This window comes from Haliotis cracherodii, unplaced genomic scaffold, assembly GCF_022045235.1.
Source record: "Haliotis cracherodii isolate W230 unplaced genomic scaffold, xgHalCrac1.p SCAF_21, whole genome shotgun sequence".
NCBI classification, from domain to species: domain Eukaryota; kingdom Metazoa; phylum Mollusca; class Gastropoda; order Lepetellida; family Haliotidae; genus Haliotis; species Haliotis cracherodii.
The window spans coordinates 1301948-1322217 of NW_027266277.1; the positions used below are offsets into that span (position 1 = coordinate 1301948).

Consider the following 20270-nt stretch of genomic DNA (forward strand, 5'->3'; position numbering starts at 1 on the left):
AAGAAGGGGAGCCTTGTTGGTGCCCATGGGAATGCCTACTTTTGGTCTAAATGTCTTAACCCCACATTTTACATAGATGTTATTTATGAGGAAGTCCAGCCTTTCAAATACTGTAATTCTGGCAAGTTTTGCAAGAAGAAAGTTCTGCGAAAATTACGAGCGACACACTCGCAATAATTGCATGCCGCAATTATAGCTGCAGACCAACAAAGAAAAAACCCCGTAAGGAAACATATTTCGTTTATTCACCTTATATTATCAAACAGGCCAGAACATTAGTAAGTAACAATCCATCACACATGTTTCCTTATTACGCATTGTCACTCAGTATTGATAATCTAACCAGGAAAATTCACTAACCTGCCACACCTAACTTTCCTTACACAACACTGAGTAGTCCAGATATCCTCATAAAACTGCAGTTAGATAAACACGTTACCACACACTTCCTTGTCAACTGCAACAAAATAAAAACACTGACACTGAGCTAACTTTTCGCTGCTGCCTACTCATAAGATAACAATGCAAAAGCAATTTTCTTCTTTTGAAATCTCATTACCATGGTGTCGCAAAACTTTCCACACACAGTAGAGGATATTAAGTAAGGATAAGAATTTATGGATGAACAACTTCTTTATTACAATTAAGAGCGACGTTTCGGTGTAGGTTCTAACACCGGTATCAAGCAAGTGATTTACAGACTGACTGACTGACTGACTGATATAGAAGATTTAACGTGCGCTTTCCGACTGCAGCGTATTTCGCACACGGGCCTGGCCGGACCATTTAGTGTATTCCGAGAAGGGTGAAAGTGGTGTGTGCAACCCAAGAGGGGGCTTTTAGGGGTTGCTTAAATTGATTTTTTTTGAAATTTTGAAATTTGGAATAAATGCCGAGTAGGGTGGAGGAGGGAACTAAGGGAGCCGGGTGAGGTGGGTGTTTGTATGTTTATTGGATTTTGGATTGGTAGATTAATTATTTTTTAGATGCGCTTAAGTAGGTCTGTTTAGGAATACGTCTAGGGCCTTGAAGGTTTCTAGTTTATTTTGAGGGTTTAGTATTTCATCTAGAGTAGGAACCTTATTTAGATTGAGGGTGGTTTGTAGTGTGGTTCTGTGTGTTTTGTAGTGGGTGCAGTGGATGAGTGCGTGTTCTGTGGTTTCGGGTTGTTTGCAGCGGGGGCAGTTGCCTGTGGTGTGTCTTTTAAGTTTTTTAGGTGGTTATTTAGGTTAGTGTGTCCTGTTTGGAGTTTTGTAATTAATCTGTCAATTGTTTTAGAGGGGTGTAGCATTTTAGGTTTGGCTAGTGGCTTTCTGAGCACTTTTTTGATTTGGCTATTTGAGTTTTGATATTAATTATGCCATTTTTGGTTATTTTTTTGTTTGTTTACACTTTTAATTTCTGACTTTGAGATGGGTAGGTCTAGGCTTATTTCTGGTATTTTGAGAGATAATTTAGCTGCTTTTTCGGCGCTTTCGTTGCCGTAAATTCCTACGTGGGCGGGATCCACAAGAAGGTTATTTGTTTGCCTGCTTTTGTTAGGTCGTTGGAGCTTTTAAGTATTCGGTTTATTAATTTAGGTCGTTTTTTGTATTTTTGTTTTGGAGGGCTTGTAGTCAACTAAGGGAGTCGGTGAGAATTAGGATTTTATTGTTGTTTTTAGATTGTTGGTTATGCAAGGCTGAGGCCATGCCCATACATTCGGCAGTAAATATAGATTGGTTGTTAGGGAGTCGGTAAGATTGTGTGGATATAACTGATTGGACTCCGAAGCCTGTGTGGTTGGAGATCGGGTCTGAAGATCCGTCCGTGTAAATGTGACACCAATTTGGCCAATTGTGGTGTATGTATGCAAGTGTGGTGGTTTTTAGCTATGTTTGGGTCGGTTTGTTTATTTATTTGGTTAGCTAGCGTTGTGTCTATTTTGGGTATTTTGAGTTTAGGGGTGAAGCTATTTGATTTTTTGCAGTTTACAGAGTGTGGTTGGCAAGTATATATACAAGTAGGAGGCAATGTTTATGCAGTAGAGTAGATACTGTTATACTGGAGTAGAGAAGGTGTTATGTATGCACAAGGGTAATGATGCCAATCATCGGTGAAGTCAGTGACATAAACAAAGGATGCAGACAGTAATATAAACAACGGGATTATGGCTGATTTGGGTCTTTGATGAGTTGATGGTACGCCGGGGGTATGTAATAGCCTTGGTCACGATTGATTCTGGATTCTTGAAGAAAAAGCCCTGGAAACATCCCCAATAACTCCCGTCTGCTGGTTCCGCAAAGTTGATGACACCTTTGTCATCCTACACCCCAACAATGACCCCAGAACTCTATTGGACCACCTGAATTCCCCAAACCAACGAATGCAGTTCACCATGGAGGAAGAAACCAATCGATAGCGCCCCTTGTTTCAACCTAGCAAGACGAGCGCACAACGTCTGTTCCACGAAGCTAACTAACAACTGAACTAAGCCACCTCAAACAAGTAACATAATTTGTGAAAAGAAATATCGTACATATACAGTGACATTTGTGCATGAATGTGAATTACCGCACATAAAGGCGTGTGAATATTTGACAAGTACAAAATAACAAAACACTCAAGATGTTTCGAATTTATAGTAAAGAATTTAATGTGGGTTATTTATTGGGAACGGAACATGAAAATATAGAAAAGATCATATTCAGTATGGTCCCCCAAAATAACATTAACTAAACCATATTCCGCATAAATATCGCCATACGTTTTAGAGCTAACCGAAAGCATTACCGCAGTAAATGGGGTTTTACGAAATTGTGGACTGTTTATCCCAGTTCTGGTCGTATCCCACTTCTGGGATCAAATTTCAAAACACAGTAGGTTAAATGACCTGAATCCCCAGGAAATGTACACTCCGACGCGGGGCTCCAGGGATGGACGTATCCCTCATCAGTCACCCTTTCTTTTCTCATCGGTTCCATCTGAAATAACCATGGATTCTGTAGAGAATGCAGCATTTGTTTAATACGATAATTAATATCAACACCGAAGGAACCCCAACTGCACTTAACTAAAGGAAACCCTATTGCACTGAAGTTAACCTAACTGCACTTAAGACATTCCCTTTGAACTGAACGAAATCCATACTGGACTGAAGTAAACCCTACCTCACTGACGGAAACCCCACTGCACTGAAGAAATTCCCTTTGAGCTATAGGAAATCCCTACTGCACTGAAGAAATTCCCTTTGAACTAAAGGAAACCCATACTGGACTGAAGTAAACCCTACTGCACTGAAGGAATCCCTACTGCGCTGAAGAAATTCCCTTTAAACTAAAGGAAATCCCTACTGGACTGAAGTAACCCCACTGCACTGAAGGAAATCCATACTGGACTGAAGAAATTCCCTTTGAACTAAAGGAAATCCATATCAGACTGAAGTAACCCCTACTGCACTGAAGGAATCCCTACTGCGCTCAAGAAATTCCCTTTGAACTAAAGGAAATCCATACTAGACTGAAGTAAACCCTACTGCACTGAAGGAATCCCTACTGCGCTGAAGAACCCTTTGAACTAAAGGAAAACCCTACTGCACTGAAGAAATTCCCTTTAAACTAAAGGAAATCCTTACTGGACTGAAGTAACCCCTACTGCACTGAAGGAATCCCTACTGCGCTGAAGAAATTCCCTTTGAACTAAAGGAAAACCCTACTGCACTGAAGAAATTCCCTTTAAACTAAAGGAAATCCATACTGGACTGAAGTAAACCCTACTGCACTGAAGGAAAGCCTACTGCACTGAAGGAAACCCTACTGCGCTGAAGAAATTCCTTTTGAACTAAAGGAAATCCATACTAGACTGAAGTAAACCCTACCTCACTGAAGGAATCCCTACTGCGCTGAAGAACCCTTTGAACTAAAGGAAAACCCTACTGCACTGAAGAAATTCCCTTTAAACTAAAGGAAATCCATACTGGACTGAAGTAAACCCTACTGCACTGAAGGAAAGCCTACTGCACTGAAGGAAACCCTACTGCGCTGAAGAAATTCCTTTTGAACTAAAGGAAATCCATACTAGACTGAAGTAAACCCTACCTCACTGAAGGAAACCCTACTGCGTTGAAGAAATTCCCTTTGAACTAAAGGAAATCCATACTAGACTGAAGTAAACCCTACTGCACTGAAGAAATCCCTTCGGCGCTGAAGAAATTCCCTTTAAACTAAAGGAAATCCATACTAGACTGAAGTAAACCCTACTGCACTGAAGGAATCCCCTTTGAACTAAAGGAAATACATACTGCACTGAAGAAATCCCTACTGCACTGAAGGAAGCCCTTTTGAGCTATAGAAAATCCCTACTGCACTGAAGAAATCCCCTTTGAACTAAAGGAAATACATGCTGGACTGAAGTAAACCCTACCTCACTGACGGAAACCCTACTGCACTGAAGAAATTCCCTTTGAACTAAAGAAAATCCATACTGGACTGAAGTAAACCCTACTGCACTGACGGAATCCCTACTGCACTGAAGAAATTCCCTTTGAACTAAAGGAAATCCTTACTTGACTGAAGTAAACCCTACCTCACTGACGGAAACCCTACTGCACTGAGGAAATTCCCTTTGAACTAAAGGAAATCCATACTGGACTGAAGGAAACCCCTACATAACTGAAGGAAACCCCTACATCACTGAAGGAAACCCCTGCAACACTGATGGAAACCCCTGCAGCACTGAAGGAAACCTCTACATTACTGAAGAAAGCCCTCCTGGATTGAAGGAAATCCTTGCAGCACTGACGGAAACCCCTGGAGCACTGACAAAAAAACCTACATCACTGAAGGAAACCCCTACTGGATTGAAGGAAACACCTCCAGCACTGACGGAAACCTCTACATCACAGAAGGAAACCCTTATTGGATTGAAGGAAACCCCTACATCACTGAAGGAAGCCCCTGCAGCACTGACGGAAACCCCTGCAGCACTAAAGGAAATCCCAACTGGACTGGAGGAATCTAAAACGAGACTTAGGAAACCCCTTCGGTTCTTAAGGAAACTCTGGACTGAAATAAACCCTACTGAACTGACGGAAACCCTACTGCACTGAAGAAATTCCCTTCTAACTAAAGGAAATCCCTACTGCACTGAAGGAATCCCATTTGAGCTAAAGGAAATCCATAAATAACTGATGGAAACCCCTGCAGCACTGAAGGAAACCTCTACATTACTGAAGGAAACCCCTACTGGATTGAAGGAAATCCCCGCAGCACTGACGGAAACCCCTGGAGCACTGACAAAAAATCTACATCACTGAAGGAAACCCCTACTGGATTGAAGGAAACCCCTACATAACTGACAGAAACCCCTACATCACTGAAGGAAACCCCTACATCACTGAAGGAAACCCCTGCAGCACTGACGGAATCCCCTACAGCACTGAAGGGAACCCTACACCACTGAAGGAAACCCTACTGGATTAAAGGAAACCCATACTGGATTGAAGGAAACCCCTGCAGCACTGACGGAAACCCCTGCAGCACTAACGGAAACCCCTACTGGATTGAAGGAAACCCCTGCAGCACTGACGGAAACCCCTACATCACTGAAGGAAACCCCTACTGGATTGAAGGAAACCCCTGCAACACTGACGGAATTCCCAACTGGACTGGAGGAAGCTCCAACGAGACTAAGGAAACCCCTTCGGGTCTTAAGGAAACTCTCATTGCATTGAAGGAACCCCGACTTCTATTGAATACCTCCTTCTCTGAAGTATATCCCCTTCAGCTCTGAAGGTAAATCCATTCTGCACTCACCGTAGAAAAGACGGAAGACCCTGCGCAGTAGCCACATAAAAAATTCAGTCCAGCTCTCCATGCTATTTCCTTGGCTTGCGTTTTCTTCAAGAAGACAACATAACGCGAAGATTATCTATTGCACATGCAAAGTACTTGACAAAATGAGAAAAATATATCCTGAAGTACTGATTTTAATGAGTCAAATCATACATTGTGTGGAAAGAATATCTGGAACATCATAACGTCTAGCCCATGTCAATATGGATATTATCCTCTTCCGAGATTTGATCAATATGGATATTATCCACAACTAAGATATGATGAAAATGGATATTATCCACAACTGAGATTTGATCAATATGGATATTATCCACCACTGGAATCTGGTCAGTTTGGATGTTATCCACTACTGAAATCAGGTCAATATGGATATTATCCACTACTAAGATATGATTAATATGGATAGTATCTACTTCTGAGATTTGATCAACACAGATACTATCCACAACTGAGATCTGATAAATATTGATTTTATCCACTACTGAGATATGATGAATATGGATGTTATCCACTTCTAAGATATGATCAATATGTATATTATCCACAACTAAGATATGATCAGTTTAGATATTAACCACTACTGAGATCTGATCAATATGGATGTTATCCACTACTGAGATCTGATCAATATGGATGTTATCCACCACTGAGATCCGATCAATATGGATATTATCCACTACCAAGATATGATTAATATGGATAGTATCCACTTCTGAGATTTGATCAACACAGATACTATCCACAACTGAGATCTGATCAATATGGATATTATCCACTACTAAGATATGATCAATGTGGATATTATCAACTCTTGAGATTTGATCAAAATAGATATTATCTACAACTGAGATCTGATCAATGTTGATATTATCCACTACTGATCAATATTGACATTATCCACTACTAAGATATGATCAATATGGATATTATCCACTACTAAGATATGATCAGTTTAGATATTATCCACTACTAAGATATGATTGATATGGTTATTATCCACTTCTAAGATATGATCAATATGGATATTATCCACTACTGAGATCTGATCAATATTGACATTATCCTCTATTAAGATATGATCAGTTTAGATATTATCCACTACTGAGATCTGATCAATATGGATATTACCAACTACTAAGATATGATTAATATGGATATTATCCACTTCTAGAGATGATCTATATAGATATTATCCACTACTGAGATCTGATCTATATGGATGTTATCCACTGCTAAGGTATGATCAATATAGACGTTATCCACAACTGCAATCGGATCAATATATTATGTTATCAACGACGAGATGTGACCACTGTCGATTTTATCCGCTACTGATATCAGATCAACATTGATGCTATCTACTACCAAGATATGATCAATATGGATGTTATCCACCACGAGATTTGATCACTATGGACGTTATCGACCACGAGATTTGATCACTATGGACGTTATCTACCACGATATTTTATCAATATAGATGCTATCCACTCCTGATATATAATCAACATGGATGTTATTCACACCTAAGATATTCAAGATTCAAAATGTTTATTGATTTGAAAGCCACATGAACTATGTCACAGATGCACACAGATCCACCACTTGGGCGGTGTTAAGGTTACGCATCACCTCTTCGCTGACAATAAGTTCTCAGCCAGTTTACATATTGTTTCAATAGCTACAAACGTGTATTGTTATCACAGTCAATAATAACATATCCAAACTTAAATTACATACAACATGTTTCTCAACTCCAAGGACAGAGCACTCTTTGTATAACATTCCTAAACATTCAAAGAGCATACGCCCCAGTTAACCAATGTTTACCGCTGTCACCCACTGACACCACTTGAACCTACTGGTGGACACTCACTGTCATCACTTGCATCTACTGGCGGACACCCATTGTCATCACTTGCATTTAATGGCGGACACTCACTGTCATCACCTGCATCTACTGGCGGACACCCAGTGTCATCACTTGCACCTACTGGCGGACACTCACTGTCATCACTTGCATCTACTGTCGGACACTCACTGTCATCACTTGCACCTACTGGCGGACACTCACTGTCATCACTTGCATCTACTGGCAGACACCCACTGTCATCACTTGCATCTACTGGCGGACACTCACTGTCATCACTTGCATCTACTGGCAGACACTCACTGTCATCACTTGCATCTACTGGCGGACACTCACTGTCATCACTTGCATCTACTGGCAGGCACTCACTGTCATCACTTGCATCTACTGGCGGACACCCACTGTCATCACTTGCACCTACTGGCGGACACCCGCTGTCATCACTTGCATCTACTGGCGGACACCCACTGTCATCACTTGCACCTACTGGCGGACACCCGCTGTCATCACTTGTACCTACTGGCGGACACCTACTGTCATCACTTGCACCTACTGGCGGACACCCACTGTCATCACTTGCACCTACTGGCGGACACCCACTGTCATCACTTGTATCTACTGGCGGACACTCACTGTCATCACTTGCATCTACTGGCGGACACCCACTGTCATCACTTGCATCTACTGGCAGACACTCACTGTCATCACTTGCACCTACTGGCGGACATCCACTGTCATCACTTGCATCTACTGGCGGACACCTGCTGTCACCACTTGCACCTACTGGCGGACACCCGCTGTCATCACTTGCATCTACTGGCGGACACCCACTGTCATCACTTGCACCTACTGGCGGACACCCGCTGTCATCACTTGTACCTACTGGCGGACACCTACTGTCATCACTTGCACCTACTGGCGGACACCCACTGTCATCACTTGCACCTACTGGCGGACACCCACTGTCATCACTTGTATCTACTGGCGGACACTCACTGTCATCACTTGCATCTACTGGCGGACACCCACTGTCATCACTTGCATCTACTGGCAGACACTCACTGTCATCACTTGCACCTACTGGCGGACATCCACTGTCATCACTTGCATCTACTGGCGGACACCTGCTGTCACCACTTGCACCTACTGGCAGACACTCACTGTCATCACCTGCATCTACTGGCAGGCACTCACTGTCATCACTTGCATCTACTGGCGGACACCCACTGTCATCACTTGCATCTACTGGCGGACACCCACTGTCATCACTTGCATCTACTGGCGGACACTCACTGTCATCACTTGCACCTACTGGCGGACACACGCTGTCATCACTTGCATCTACTGGCGGACACACGCTGTCATCACTTGCATCTACTGGCGTACACTCACTGTCATCACTTGCACCTACTGGCGGACACCCACTGTCATCACTTGCACCTACTGGCGGACACCCACTGTCATCACTTGCACCTACTGGCGGACACCCACTGTCATCACTTGCACCTACTGGCGGACACCCACTGTCATCACTTGTATCTACTGGCAGACACCCACTGTCATCACTTGCATCTACTGGCGGACACCCACTGTCATCACTTGTATCTACTGGCAGACACTCACTGTCATCACTTGCACCTACTGGCGGACATCCACTGTTATCACTTGCATCTACTGGCGGACACCTACTGTCACCACTTGCACCTACTTGCTGACACTCACTGTCATCACCTGCATCTACTGGAGGACACCTGCTGTCATCACTTGCACCTTCTAGTGGACACCTGCTGTCATCACTTACACCTACTGGCAGACACCCACTGTCATCACTTGCACCTACTGGCAGACGCTCACTTCCATCACTTGCATCTACTGACGGACACCCACTGTCATCACTTGCATCTACTGGCGGACACCCACTGACATCACTTGCACCTACTTGCGGACACCCACTGTCATCACTTGCACCTACTGGCGGACACCAACTGTCATCGCTTGCACCTACTGGCGGACACCCACTGTCATCACTTGCATCTACTGGCGGACACCAACTGTCATCGCTTGCATCTACTGGCGGACACCCACAGTCATCACTTGCATCTACTGGCGGACACCCTCTGTCTTCACTTACAGGCAACAACTGTGATCACTGGCGGACACCCACTGTCATCACTTGCGGACACCCACTGCGATCACTGTACCGGCTTTTCCATCAGTCATACCTGTGACCTCAACAGATGTCTTTGTAGTTGCCCTTGGCATTGGTTTGGTTTTGTCTTGAAATAACGAGATGTTATTTTATGATATTTTCAAAAGAGAAATTGTCATCAAATCAATGAAGTTAAGTGAAACGTTCCGATGTTACGACTGACTGCCTTACTCGTAAGCGAAGCTAGAAATAGTTTGTCCAACCTTCCAGGCGCTCTTTCAAATCCTGCCTCAACACCCCACCCGACTCCATCCCCCCTCACACACTATCGCACATGCCTTTGAAAAGATCTAAAATGGTCTAAACGCTTTTGAGCAGTTGTTGATTGGAAAATGTAATCTTATTTAATTAATTATCATGAAATGTAATTTTTCAGAGCATGTATAGCTGACCTTCCCCTGGACGCTGTTGTCTTCTCCGGAAGTCCAGTCCGGTGACCTCGACAGTGTTCGCCGACCCCTTTTTCATTCCCGTTGTCTTGATGTGCTTTGTTTGCGCCATCGCCTTCAATGCATCACCCATGTTATCTGCAGCAGACACCCTCGTATACATTCCTTACTGAGTGAATGGGAGACCAGGGTTCTCTCTGCAGTCGGTTATGACCCACAGCTACATAACAGCTACGTCACAGTTACATCACAGCTATATCCAAGCTCAAGCAGAACTACATCGCAGCCATACCACAGCTGTATATATCAGCCATATCACAGCTACATCACAGCTATATATATATCAGCTATATCACAGCTACATAGCTACATCACAGCTCCATCACGTTTATATCACAGCTACATATCAGCTACATCACGTTTATATCACAGCTACATCACGTTTATATCACAGCTACATATCAGCTACATCACATCTACATCACGTTTATATCACAGCTACATATCAGCTACATCACATCTACATCACGTTTATATCACATCTACATATCAGCTACATCACAGCTACATCACGTTTATATAACGTTTATATCACAGCTACATATCAGCTACATCACATCTACATCACGTTTATATCACAGCTACATATCAGCTACATCACATCTACATCACGTTTATATCACAGCTACATATCAGCTACATCACAGCTACATCACGTTTATATAACGTTTATATCACAGCTACATATCAGCAACATCACAGTTATACTACGTGTATATCAGCTGCATAACAGCCACATCAGGTGTATATCTCAGCTACATCACGTTTATATCACAGCTACATCATATTTATATCACAGCTAATAAGTGTATATCAGCTGCATAAACAGCTACATCACGTTTATATCAGCTACATCACGTGTATATCACATCTACATAACGTTTATACCACATCTACATCACAGCTATATATATCAGCTATATCACAGCTACATCACGTGTATATCGCAGCTACATAAACAGCTACAACATGTTTATATCACAGCTACATCATATTTATATCACAGCTACATCACGTTTATACCACAGTTACATCACAGCTTTATATATCAGCTTTATCATAGCTACATCACTTTTATATCATAGCTACATCACATTTATATCACAGCTACATCACAAATATATCACAGCCATACCACAGCTACATCACGTTTATATCACAGCTACATCACATTTATATCACAGCCATACCACAGCTACATCACGTTTATATCACAGCTACATCACATTTATACCACAGTCATACCATAGCTACATCACAGCTATATATATCATTTATATCACAGCTTTATCAGATATATCACATATATCACGGCGACCTGCTCGGTCTGGAGCAGGTTAATCAATAGTTGACAGATGACCTGTTCAACAAGATGCCCAAAGACTAGCATGAGACTTCATGATGACACTCAGCTGTCAAGCAATCAGATTCTTTAACCTAATATGACATCAGTGTGGGCACAAGTCAAATCATGTTTGCGGCAATAGACCGATCCAGTCTGTCATTCAAAATTGTCGCATGCGTCAGTTATTCACTGGTAGTGTAAGCTTACTGATATACATTTTAGTGAATCAATATAACTGTTAAAAGGGATTATAAGTGTCAAGTCATTTTAATTAAGTTTCTGGAAATAATAGCAAGTATATTTATGAACTCAGAGTAACATTGTCAAGTAATGATATTAATTATAATCTAATCAAGTTATTAATAATGATTCCAACCAGTTATTTGATTGATGCCGTATAATCGTTAGATTAATATGATGTAATTGTACTAACAAACACTAAATGTTTGATGGTACAACATCCACCTGGTATAAAACTTAGTTTGTTGCCTCTTTCTATAGGACATAATATTATTTAAAAAATCTTTTTAAATTATATATTTTTAAAAAAGATAGTGTTGAAAGTGATAACCTGTATCATAACGCATGGTACTTATTTCAAGATACAAAGAATTTGTAAAACCAAAGGCAGTATCTCTTTGTCACTCCTTGATCAGGCATTATCCAGAGTGCCTGATCAATTCTGATATAGAATAAATTAAATAATTCTTAACACATTTCATATATAACTGTGACTATTGAAATGTATTCTTAACCTTGATTTGAGGAGATTGTCAATATTTGGTAATTGAGCAAGAGCTAGTGATTATTAAGGATGTTGGTTATTTACATATTGTTCAAGTTTTGGTTATGATTATGTTGAGAATGAGCTTCATATTTACTTCACAGTGATTCTGCTGGCTTTAGGGCATTTTCAAGTGGGGTTTATATCTTTTGATATCACTTTACAAACTTTTAGGACATTATGGATGACAATCAGTCAGTATCCTGGAAAAGGAACTGGTCTGAATCCCTGTTTGTGTGTATTTTTAAATTCAAGGAAAAGTCATGTTCACACCAGTATTTGCGAGGCATACTTGGGATATTTGTTAAAATATCTAGTGAACTCCAGGTGTCCAGCTACCTTATATTTGCATTTAAATGTATGTTGTTTCATGCATAAGTAAAACTTGTCACTTCACATGTGATTTTTAAAATGAAATATATATTATTTAGTGTTATGTCCTGTAGGCATGTGGTTTCTGGAGCAATAAAAGAATTATTTCTTCTCACTAAGTAACAGTCATGATGTCAACAGGTAATTTTGTTGATTAAAGCTTTGAACTATTCTGCACTATTATTTTGTGTTTATTCATTAAAAAGACCCAATAAAGCTATGCCTTTCAGGTTATATTGGTTTAACTAAGAGCAGCAGACAAAAACGTGGGCAATGTAACTGTTGACAATCTATTTACAGATATCCACATGATTTGTAACTTGTGCTTGTGTTTACGGTACTTTCCATGCATTTAAATTACGATGGAAAGTAAATACAAAATTTAGTTACCCCTCCCATGGATGAATAATATATTATTAACGTGCTGTAAATTGACAATATTGTATGCTCTGCCTGACATGAGTGCTTCGATGTAGTGCACGCTTCTAACTTTCAGCCATGGAGACTTCCTCATTGACCGATACACCATTACATCGGACTTATGACTCATTTTCACTCTCGATATGCAATTTGACAACTAAAATAGAACCCAAAACATATCATGTATAACTCTCTTAACAAAGCCAAATTCATTGCATTCACGTTTCGCCGGCTGTGACGCCACAGCGAATAGCCCATCGGTTGTCCCCCCCCCCCCCCCCTCCCCCCCCCCTCCCCAACGCCTGAAACGAGGACGGCAGCTTGTGGGCGGGGCTTATCGGTCGGGACTGGATCGGTCTTTTCTTCGGTTATTGCGGTAGTTAGTTAACCGTTGGAGTGAAGGTATACGTATGTTTACCACTTCTCAGTCCCGTGGCGGAGACATGTTCCACGTGCCCCTCTGAGTCCTTCCCAACGGTATCCACGTCAGTCTTGTGTGAGGCAGCTACTGCTCTCTCCTTGGCTGCAGACACAGAACACGAACATTATACACCTTCTCATCTTGATGCATCTTTTTTACAATACTGAAGATTCTAGACACAGAACACGAACATTATACACATACTCATCTTGATCCATCTTGTTTACCATACTTCAGATTCTAAACAGAACACGAACAATATACACATACTCATCTTGATCCATCTTGTTTACAATACTGCAGATTGTAGACACAGAACACGAACAATATACAAATATTCATCTTGATCTATATTGTTTATAATACTGTAGATTCTAGACACAGAACACAAACATTAGACACATACTCGTCTTGATCCATCTTGTTTACAATACTGCAGATTCTAGACACAGAACACGGACATTATACACGTACTCATCTTGATCCATCTTGTTTACAATACTGCAGATTGTAGACACAGAACACGAACATTATACACATACTCATCTTGATCCATCTTGTTTACAATACTGCAGATTGTAGACACAGAACACGAACAATATACAAATACTCATCTTGATCTATATTGTTTATAATACTGTAGATTCTAGACACAGAACACAAACATTAGACACATACTCGTCTTGATCCATCTTGTTTACAATACTTCAGATTCTAAACAGAACACGAACAATATACACATACTCATCTTGATCCATCTTGTTCACAATACTGCAGATTCTAGACACAGAACACGAACATTATACAAATACACAATTTGACCCATCTTGTTTACAATACTGCAGATTTTAGACACAGAACACGAACATTATGCACATACTCATCTTGATCAATATTGTTTACAATACTGCAGATTCTAGACATAGAACACGAAAATTATACACATACTCATCTTGACCGACATGCTTACAATACTGCAAATTCTAGACACAGAACACGGACATTATACACATACTCATCTTGATCCATCTTGTTTACAATACTGCAGATTGTAGACACAGAACACGAACATTATACACATACTCATCTTGATCTATATTGTTTACAATACTGCAGGTTCTAGACACAGAACACGAACAATATACATACTCATCTTGATCCGTCTTGTTTACAAATTCTGCAGATTCTAGACACAGAACACGAACATTATACACATACTCAGTTTGACCCATCTTGTTTACAATACTGCAGAGTCTAGACACAGAACACGAACTTTGTACACACACACTTCTCGATCGATCTTGTTTACAATACTGCAGATTCAAGACGCAGAACACGTGCATTATACACATACTCATCTTGACCCATCTTGTTTAATAATACTGCAGATTCTAGACACAGAACACAAACTTTTTACATATATATGTATGTATGGTGAACGTGATAATTATTAAGGACAGTTGAGTTGATGACGGTGTTGTGAATACATATTGTGGTAGATAGATGTTGCTGCAGAAAGATGTCATATATTCATTGTTGCAGATAGATGTATATACATTGTTGCAGATAGATGTTGTTACAGACAGATATTTTTGCAGAATGATGTAATATAGATGTTGTATTTTCATGGTGTCTTCCTTGTCGCGTGAGCTGCTCCAGTTGAAATCTCACCTCGGCTATCCATACATTTGTAAAGAAGGATAATCATCCCAATGAGGCCCACACAGACCAGAACAAATGTGTAGACGTCCATCCTGAAACACAAGGCTTTCATCAATCAGTGAATCAATCAATCAATCCGTTTATTTGATCCAATTAACAGTCCCCGCAGAAAACAGTTGACTATTAACCTCTCCCCACATTTCACACCCCTCGCCAACACTGAACCTGTGTGACCCAAGGTAAGGATGATATAGAAATGACCAAGGTTATAGTTCCATGGAAATAACCTGCGGTTAGGATGATATAGAAACGATCCAAGGTAAGGGTGATATAGAAATGATCCAAGGTAAGGACGATACAGAAATGACCAAGGTTATGGTGACATAGAAATAACCTACGGTTAGGATGATATAGAAACGATCCAAGGTAAGGAAGATATAGAAATGACACAGGGTAAGGACGACATAGAAATGACCAAAGGTTAGATGATATAGAAATGGCCTAAGGTAAGGACGATATAGAAATGACCAAGGTTATGGTGACATAGAAATGACCCAAGGTAAGAATGATATAGAAATGACCAAAGGTTAGGCTGATATAGAAATGACCCAATATTAGGACGATATAGACATGGCCCAAGTTTAGGATGAAATAGAAATGGCAGGTTATACTGACAGACAGATAAACTTAAACTGATAATTTGAGGAACGTTTATTTCCTAGCTAACCCTAATGCATGACCTGCCTTACCTGGGAATACGTAATCCTCTTCTTTGCGTTGAGTGGTAAAAGTACCCAGACACTTGTTCCCTGACACTTGTATTCAGACAGTTGCACCCAGAAACATGCATACAAATACTTGTATCCAGAAACGTCATATCTATAAATTGATACAATTCCTCGGGAATAGCTCAGGACATTGTAGTTGACATTATGTTTGATCGAGGGCGTTTCTCAGAATTCAAAACTTCTTTTGTTTCGTACAGCCTCGCATTTCTCGGAACTTGCATACGAATTACTCAGGTTACTCCGAACCTACTCAGGACCTTCAAAGGACTAACACACGATATTATTCAGGGTTGCTTCGGGAGACAGTAGTCAGGTATGTTGATCTCACTTGCACAACGTACTGATAACATTTTAAACGCCACAGAACACCAATCTCGCACATCATCCTATATATAGATTTACATTGTATGAAGATGAAAAATTAATTGTGGATTATGTGTAAATGAGTCGATGTATTTTCTTAAAGAGGACTCAGGAGCATTTGTGTATTGAAAGGGGCTTTACCACTCTCCCTCAGATATTCATGGAATCGAAGGGGTTGGGTTTATGGTTAAGTCTGACAGATTATGCCCCGGCGTTGACATTTTATATGCACCTAAAGTAGGTCGATGTCGTTTGTGGTGTACTACATTTCTTTAAGATATAATAGAACATACAAAGAGCGTCACACGACTCTTGCTGAAAAGATATTTGATCAGTGTTACAACATTCAAGGCCTTAGTAAGTTTTCAAACAGTTTTAGTGTAGATACGTGCAGGTCATTTACAAATTTGACGCATCAGTGACGTAAAATAATGTCTGATGCAATTCTCCATTTTGAGCAGAACCATGTGTTCCCGTGTTTGTTGCCTATGCACGTGTTTGTGATGGTGTCAACGGTGGGGAAGGATAAGCTCACCTCTTCGCGAACACCTGGTATCATCACTATTTGATGATTATTCATAAACACATACTTATCATGCGCGCCACTAGGCTAATTTTACATGTAAACAAATCTAATTTTACGAGGACCCGCTAAAATTAGATGCGCTTAAACGCTATTTCCTGCATTTTGAGGCTAGATATGATTTGCAACAAATATTAGTAATATTTTATAATATTTTTTATTAGTAAATACGTGTTTCACACATTTTCGACTTTCATTCAAGAAACATCTATGATGACAAATGAAATTTGAACATTAAAACGAATCGATAATATTACTTTTATGTGTTCATTTGTAGAATGTGATGGTATGTGATGGTTATTTATTTACTTCATATTTCAACGCGAGCCGACCTATCATTATAATAAACTAACTGTGTGAGCGCGGTTTGCTTTCGTCACAAACCATCTACCACTAAAATCCTAAAGTTGGGAAAGATTCCGATTTTCAAGTTAGACAACAAATATCACGTTCGACCGTGTAGAGTTTGAATTAATACTTTACTGTATAGATGGTAAATTGAGGATCACTTGTAAAAAAATGTTACTTTTTTTAGATGTAAACAAAAATTGTGCTTTTTTCGGTGTAAACAATTGCTTCTCTGTTACAATGGTAGTTTCGCCCCTGATTATGGTTTTGTTGGCATACATTTGACTTGTTTTGTAGCTTTTAGGTTATTGGACTTTCTCGAGAAACATTTTGTATTCCTTGGGATTGCTGAATGAATCGATAATGAATTGATGAATCCATGAATGGAGGTTAAGTATAGGTCACACAGTTCGCCATATGCAACTTTAGTCGTATCAATTGTTCTTAATCAATGCCTTTAGATCGTCTCCAGACAGTCAAAGGACTTTCAAAGAACCAAGGACTTTCAAAGAACCTACGGGCCATTCTCAAGAACATCTTTAATCACCTGAAAAGTAAGTTGACCTGGTGATAATGTGGTGAGAGTTTTACCTGCCAGGTATTGGTCACCCACAATGTAATCAATTTAGATAGATCATCTCGTACCTTGTCGTGATACCGATCGAATTGAATTCTGATGTTCTACCCTTAAAGTGATACTATTTCAGTTTACATAGCTTTCACTACTGTCATGTATATATTCACAAAGGATCTATGTGGGAGTGACTTTCTGTCCGACCATGTGCTACAGCAGAGTGTGCACCTATTGTAGCCATTGTTCCATTGCATAAAAAGGGTGATAAGAATAATGTTGATAACTATCGGGGAATATCTGGACTGAGTTGTTTTGGAAAATTATATACCATGATTCTTAATGGCAGATTAACGTTTTGGTCAGATGCAATGGGAAACATTTATGAAGAACAGGCAGGATTTAGAGCTGGATATTCCACAATGGACAATGTTTTCATTTTACAAACTTTAATTACAAAATATCTCTCAAAAAGGGGAGGTAAATTATATGCATGTTTTGTTGATTTCGCTAAGGCATTTGATTCCGTTCAAAGGAAAAAACTCTGGCACTTATTTGGTAAACATGGGTGGGCATCAAAGATGGAATAATCATTAAAAGCCATTTTCGAATCAGTTAAAGCTTGTGTACGAACCAATGGCAATAACCTTACAAGTATGTTTGATTGACCTTTGGGAGTGCGTCAGGGTTGTGTATTAAGCCCAATCTTGTTATTTTTCTTTATAAATGAACTTGTTCTTGAAATTAACTCAAAATCTAAAAATGACATCAAGTTATATCCAGATCTAAAAGAAATATTCCTTTTACCTTTTGCTAACGATGTTGTCCTTTTTTTTTGATTCGGTAATTGGTCTTCAACGTCAAATCAATAATTTGGTAAAATATTGTGACAAGTGGTCACTGTTCGTCAATCTAAATAAAACTAAAGTTCTTGTTTTTAAAAGCGGTGGGAAATTATCAAAATTAGAAAAATGGATATACAAAGACGCACATATAGAGGTAGTTTCTTCTTATACTTACTTGGAATATTGTTTACTAGGACTTTGAGTTGGAATAAATATCTAGATTCAACATCTGTTAAAACTTAGAAAGTGTTGATGTCAATCCTACAAAGTTTGTTGAAATATGATAATCTATCCTGTAATTTTTTACTTTCAATTTTTTTATACAAAGATAATGCCAATTTTACTTTATGGTTCAGGAATATGGGGTTATAGAAAATATGTGTGTATAGAAAAAGTTAATCTTTATGCGTGTAAACGTGTAATTGAGGTTCGATCCTCCACCCCAAATGGTATTGTACTTGGGGAATGTGGCAGATATCGACTGTATATATTTTCGCTAAAGCGCTGTATAAATTATTGGTTAAAACTAACAACTCTTCCATCCACGCGATACCCAGTAAAAGCCTATAACATGCTGTTCTATCTTGATCAAAATGCCAGTCACTCACGCAATAAAAATAATTGGGCAGCAAATATCAAAATCACCCTTTTCAGTTTAGGCCTTGGATACGCATGGATGGATGTCAAGATGTTTATGTCATTATTACTCCAAAGAGCTAAAGATTGTTTTCAGCAAATGTGGATAGAAAAACTATAGCAAATGTACATATACCTATTCTCTCTTCACACAACAATTTATACTCGAAGATTATCTAATGTCTGTTACAATAAAAAAAATCGAGTATCCCTAGCGCAGTTCAGAGCAGGATATTATGATTTAAAGGTCTATAAAGGTATATTTAAAAAGTCTAACAATATCTGTACATCTTGTAACCTTAATGTTGTAGAAAATGAGTATCATTTTCTGCTTGTGTGTAAACTCTATCGTCAATTAAGAAACAAGTATATTCCAAAGAGGTTTATAACTTACCCAAATATAAATTTGTTTTGCATACTCATGTCAACTTCAAATATTACTTTATTACAAAATATTGCATTGTTCATACATTGTTAGTTAGAAGAAACACCCATACCTTGTAAATACTTTGCACTATGGGGCTATGGCCTTCAGTTTGCAATGAATAAAACAATTTGTAGCCAGGTGACGGTAACGACGTGAATGTTACATTTGTGATAAGTACAGAAGTACAGCTTTCCTGGTGCATGTGAAATACAGGTGAACCAACGTAATATAGACAGCTGTAACAGATGGGTGCATGTGTAATGCAGGTGAACCAACGTAATATAGACAGGTGTAACAGATGGGTGCAGGTGTAATACAGGTGAACCACCGTAATATAGACAGG

The 20270-nt window shown here is 39.7% G+C and overlaps 1 protein-coding gene across 3 annotated transcripts; it reads right to left on the bottom strand.

Moving 5' to 3' along the window:
- Positions 1-254: 254 nt before the first annotated feature.
- Positions 255-16404, bottom strand: LOC139470959 (uncharacterized). Of its 3 annotated transcripts, XM_071253280.1 has the most exons (6): positions 16116-16401; positions 15376-15458; positions 13702-13806; positions 10306-10440; positions 5793-5876; positions 255-2963 (listed from the first exon to the last, which is right to left on the bottom strand). In XM_071253280.1, exons 1-6 carry the CDS (start codon positions 16241-16243, stop codon positions 2932-2934), a joined length of 567 nt encoding a protein of 188 aa, XP_071109381.1. In that variant the 5' UTR covers positions 16244-16401; the 3' UTR covers positions 255-2931. The 3 variants fall into 3 exon arrangements, with proteins under 3 accessions (XP_071109381.1, XP_071109383.1, XP_071109382.1); XM_071253282.1 differs by lacking the exon at positions 16116-16401 and having other exon boundaries at positions 15376-15478; XM_071253281.1 differs by lacking the exons at positions 255-2963; positions 5793-5876 and adding an exon at positions 9840-9980 and having other exon boundaries at positions 16116-16404.
- Positions 16405-20270: the final 3866 nt, after the last annotated feature.